This window comes from Trachymyrmex cornetzi, unplaced genomic scaffold (assembly GCF_001594075.2).
Source record: "Trachymyrmex cornetzi isolate Tcor2-1 unplaced genomic scaffold, Tcor1.1 scaffold377, whole genome shotgun sequence".
Lineage (NCBI taxonomy): Eukaryota > Metazoa > Arthropoda > Insecta > Hymenoptera > Formicidae > Trachymyrmex > Trachymyrmex cornetzi.
The window spans coordinates 57,014-62,401 of NW_017298501.1; the positions used below are offsets into that span (position 1 = coordinate 57,014).

At 31.3% G+C, this 5,388-nt stretch overlaps 1 protein-coding gene across 2 annotated transcripts; it reads left to right on the plus strand.

Moving 5' to 3' along the window:
- The first annotated feature begins 370 nt into the window (after positions 1 to 370).
- Positions 371 to 4,171, plus strand: LOC108763691 (RWD domain-containing protein 1). 2 transcript variants are annotated; one of them, XM_018511537.1, is made up of 5 exons: positions 371 to 389; positions 519 to 808; positions 3,272 to 3,618; positions 3,679 to 3,865; positions 3,956 to 4,171. In XM_018511537.1, the coding sequence occupies exons 2-5, from the start codon at positions 739 to 741 to the stop codon at positions 4,066 to 4,068; spliced, it is 717 nt and encodes a 238-aa protein (XP_018367039.1). In that variant the 5' UTR covers positions 371 to 389; positions 519 to 738; the 3' UTR covers positions 4,069 to 4,171. The 2 variants fall into 2 exon arrangements, with proteins under 2 accessions (XP_018367039.1, XP_018367038.1); XM_018511536.1 differs by lacking the exon at positions 371 to 389 and having other exon boundaries at positions 410 to 808.
- Positions 4,172 to 5,388: the final 1,217 nt, after the last annotated feature.

Below are 5,388 nucleotides of genomic sequence, written 5' to 3' on the forward strand. Positions count from 1 at the left end.
TACATCGTCGGAAAATTGCTATTGCATTATTTTTAATTATTGAAAAATTGCGACGACAACGAAATAAATATCGCCGACGTTTATGGAGTCGACTGTGGAGTCGAATTGAATCCACTTTTGAATTTGATGTAAAGACGACACTTTGATCTGCTTCGATCGTATAACCGGTATAACCGTATAACTTATACAGATTGCGTCCTGATTGGCTCTCACGAAATCCAGTACAAAATCACGCAAGAAAAATAGGACCGGTTCTATTACGAAAATCCAGTACGCGAGCCAGTAGTGTAGCCCGTAAGCTACCCATTTCCCGTATAAGGGCACATAGGCAATTCAGTAAGAAAAAACGTATCGTGTGCGGCAGGCTTTATTGTAGAAGGTCTGTAGCTGTAAGTTTCGTCAAACCACTCGAGCGAATCGGACGTGTTCCCTCTCGTCTCGGGTGTTGCGTCACCTCGATTATATTTTTTGGAAAGCGTTGCCGGCTTTGACTGTGCCGTGTATTTTATTTTCCACAGTCCCTTTATCCATCTTGGCGCGCGGCCGTGCGGCGTGGAAGCAGGAAGCGTCGTAGTCGCAGGCGTCCAGTGTTTGAAGGGGCGCCTCACCATCTTAATTTTGATTGGATTATTCTTTGTTCTACTCGCCCGATTCGGTTCAACTACAATATAATTTGCTGCTTATTAAAAATTGTGAAATATATATTTAACTTTTGGGATCATATTTATTTTGTTGAGCATGGATTACAAGGATGAGCAGATCAATGAGATTGAAGCGTTGGAGTCGATTTATTGCGGAGAATTGGAGAGTACGTATTATTAAAATTCTAACCTATAATCCAATGTCAAAATATGACCCTATGCAGTCTAGTAATATATATTAATCGTTGATCAGTAGTATTGAATCAGTAACGAGATTTTTAGTATTTTTACAACTTTATACGATCAGTATTACTGACAATATATTTCACTTTAGTTTTACATACATTGGTTGTTTTCCAGCTAGAACACAAGAGACGTTATACTGTATTCCACTGTGTAATGCCTGGTTTATGCTTCGGTTTTAATCTTTTAGTCTTAAGAATTAGTCCTAACTTAATCTTAAGGACTAAAATTAAAAGATAGGAACTTTTTTGAGAACAAGACTACGGTTAAGAATAAATGACCTTAGGACATTCTTTGTTGTCAACTTTTAAGACTAAGATTAAGGCCGAAGCATAAACCAAGCATAAGATACTTATTGAAACGCAGTTTGTTTCATAGTGTAACCAGAATGCATTGTAGTTTTCCATTCATATTCTTATAATTATATTTAGCGTATTAATAATAGATTTATGATTTTTATTTAGACTTAAGTTATAATTTTTCAGAATTGACGATTTGTGAAGGTTTTATTGCAAAATAAGTACAGCTACTAAATAACTTTTTGAAAAGTTGGTAACATTGACATATTTTATAAACTTGTACTTAGCTTTTTACAGTGTTGAGCAGTGCAATACTGTGTCATAGTTGGAACACTTTGTGTAAGACAGGATGCTTTCCAGCAAGGATACAGTCAGACATTGTGTAACACAGTGAATTGTTTCATTCTTGTTTAACGTAGGCAAACAACAAGGATATAATGATTCACTGTGTTACACTGAGTCACCTGTGTACGTTGTTGAAAAACATCCATTATCTATTTCACTGTGACATATATATGTATATATATATATAGTGACATATGAGGCCTGTTCTTTTTGGTTGAAAGAAGGAAAGAAAAAGAAGAAACATGAACTGGTACAAAAGTTCAGCCAAAAAGAACAGGCCTATGGTGAATCTGATCATTTACACTACATTAGATCAGTGCATATTAAAAGCTACTTTATATAAAATATCTCAATGCAGTGATATAATATAATCAACTTTGATAATAAAATAATACATATATATTTTGCTAAATAACAACAATATCATTAGTAGATGTTAAGCGTTAAAAATATTTATATATACTTTTACATTTAACTCTGCTAATTTCATGTAAAGCAGCTTTTAGTATGCACTGATCTAGCGTAGTGCAAGTGACCAAATTCACTAATAGATCCTAATAAAGCAATACTGATACTCGAAAAAAAATTCAAATTATTGTCAGTATTCTATGTCAATCCATCAATATTAACCACACGATCAGTAACATTGTCAGTATTTAATCCTTAATACATACCTTTAGGTCATTTGTGTCTTGTGCATTTCTTTTTTCTGAAATATTAAGAGCACTTGGTCAAATACCGGTCTCTTTTTTATTCCTAAAAAGAGTTTGACATCTAGAGAATAAGTTTTGTGCATTTCTGGCCTCAACATGCGTATTCTTTAACTAGAATAACTTCGAGGTTCATCTGGATCACAAGTGACCCATCATGTGTATAGAGTGTACATTTTTGTTACTAAAAAAGTTTTTATTTTTTTCTTTATTTTCAACTAATTCTCGTTTGTATTGCAGGAATATTTCGTGAATTATTAAAAAAAGAATTTAACCCTAGAACAACATATTAGTCCTTAATAAATACAATGGTTTTTAGCATCCTTGTGTTAAATGTCTAATATTATATATTATGTTGTCTGTAATGTTATAAAGAACATTTTCCTAATAACTTATATTTTTTTAACACAATAGCAATAATACAATGCATTGTTTAAAATATAAATGCAATATATCTTGAATTTATAGCCATTTGTGTAAAAAAAAAAAAATCATTTTTAGGTTACTAAATACCTAAATTTTTTTAACAGTTGATACTTGAACTATTTTTGCTTTTGTAGTTTGGAATATCAACTTTAAAATATTGAAACATATTTTCTCTTTTAAACATTTTTATTTCAGAATTTTACATTTTTGTATAAAAAAGTACATTTTTCTCAGTTAACTATATTTAGTTATAACAATTTATATATAATTTATTATAAATATACAACTTTACAAATACTTTCTAAAAATGTCAAAATATGTATAAAAATCGTTTAATAATTTTTCTATACTTGTAAAAGTGATGAAAATTAATCCAGAATACGAATGACTGAATATATGTAGTAAGAGGTAATGCCCAAAACTGATGGGTGTGCACTAAAGGTAATGCCCAAAACTGGTGGGTGTGCACTAAATATTGACAGTATTATTGACCATGTAGAGTCATCTTAAGGCACATCATATTTATAACCTATATAATGTTAATACTGAATTTTATAATGAATTACTATTTGCTATGACTAATACAAGTGTGAAATACGTTATACAGTTTTAGCGACAGAACCGTTTTATACATTTGCTATACCGATTAAAACAGAAGAATATGAACCAGAAACTGACAACGGTCTCAGTTGTCGATTAGAATTTACATATACAGCCAAATATCCAGATGAGTCATTGCTTATATCAATTATGGAGCAAGAAAATTTTGAGGATGGCGATGAGAAATTGAAGGCACATCTGATAGAACAAATGAATGAAAATCTTGGAATGGTAATGGTTTTTACGTTAGTTAGCACAGCTCAAGAATGGCTTAATGTACAATGGGATAAAATAAAACTCAAGAGAGAAGAGAATGCTGCACAAAAGCTGAAAGAGGAAGAAGAAGCAGAAAGGGTAAAATGTTATAAATAGATCTATATAAATGATAATTTTAATTTTTTTTTTCATATATAGAGACGATTTGAGGGAACTCGTGTAACAGTGGAATCTTTCCTAAACTGGAAAGAAATATTTGATGAAGAAATGGGCTATACAAAACGGAAAGAATTGACAGATCGCGAAGGCAAAAAGTTAACAGGCAGGGAATTATTTATGACTGATAAGACACTGGATCAATCAGATCTTAAATTTTTAGATGATGGTAACTTATGTTTTTTTTAAATAATTATTTGACTTTCATTCTAAAAGATACTGATGTTGCATGTCATGTTATGTAATTTTGATCAAATAGGTGATGCTGTAAAAGTAGATGAGAGTTTGTTCCAAAATCTGGACGACTTAGATTTAGATGATGATGAAGATGATCCAGACTATGATCCAAATATCTCGGATGATAGTACCTAAACAAGTTTGATTCAATAGCTACCAAAGTAATGTATAGATTAAATTGAACAAGAATTTATTAAACCATTAAAAAAGAAAAAGGAAAAATGAGTATATATAAATATGTATGTATATATATATATATATATGTACATACTTGATGTCCTACAATTATCGACAAATCGCTTTTATGTAGATAGAGCGGATTAAACTGATGATGAATCGAAAAGCCTCTATTATTTTACATTTTTCGCATTAGTTAACGAGTTATCAATTTATGAAAATAGTCAAATTCACCCAGTCTATCGCCAAATACAAACGCATAGCGAGAGAAAATAGTCCAGAGAGTCAGAAAAATGCACGTTCGCAGTCACTAGACGACGTATGTTGTTTATAAGTGATATTGGTATTAACATGCCTAGCGACAGCAAATGCGCGCCTGACTGAGCGAGTGGTGATCTTATGTCGCCGCGCTTTGGCGATAGACCGGGCGAATTTGGCTATTTTTATAAATTAATATTTCGTTAACCATTGGGAAAATTATAAAATAGTAAACTTTTTGATTTAGTTTAGTCCGCTTTATCTATAAGAACCCTTTGTCAATAATTGCAGGATACCCTGTAATATATATATTTAATATATATATTGTACATATATAATATATATATATTATATATATATATAGCACATATATACACATATACATACTGAAAAATATTTTAGGTATTAGAATTTTTTTGCAAGTTCTTGACATCTAAGACTGTGTATATAGTAAATAATGGCAGTGATAATAAATTATCATGGTTGAAATAGAAAATTTATTCCTTCAATCAATGCTTTATTGAAAGATAATTCACAAAGCGGAATATTTAAGGAATCAAATAATTTTTATACTTATGTATACATAAATTATGTTCATATGTTTTGATTATATTAAAGAAAAGTTTATTTAGAATACCGCCCCCCCCTCCACCTAAAATCTTAATAAAAATATACTCATTCGACGCGTTTTCACTCAAAACGAAAGAATCTGACAGAGAAACACGACCTCGTCGTCATTCTCGTGAACTGAGTTATTCAAGCATTATGGCTGTTCTACAATGTGCTTTTTGTTTCCTATTTCCTGCTTTTTGCTTTTTATTTTTTCGTCTCTTAGGGCTGTTCTACAATGTGCTTTTTGTTTTATGTTTCTTGCTGTTTGTCGGTTATCGGACAAAATCCATAAAAAATGGCGGACGAATGTTGGGATTTCTAGAAAATCCCTAGGATCCATAAATTTATTTCTGTAAGTTGTTAATTCTATTGCGCGTTAGAGTATACAGAGGTGCAGCATCGTGCAGC

What these genes read in the sequence shown, in the direction of transcription:
- LOC108763691 (XM_018511537.1), top strand. Translation starts at nt 739, where the DNA reads ATGGATTACAAGGATGAGCAGATCAATGAGATTGAAGCGTTGGAGTCG. An exon ending in TTATTGCGGAGAATTGGAGA is followed by an intron (nt 809 to 3,271) that starts GTACGTATTATT and finishes TACGTTATACAG; the next exon opens with TTTTAGCGACAGAACCGTTT. An exon ending in TCTTAAATTTTTAGATGATG is followed by an intron (nt 3,866 to 3,955) that starts GTAACTTATGTT and finishes TTGATCAAATAG; the next exon opens with GTGATGCTGTAAAAGTAGAT.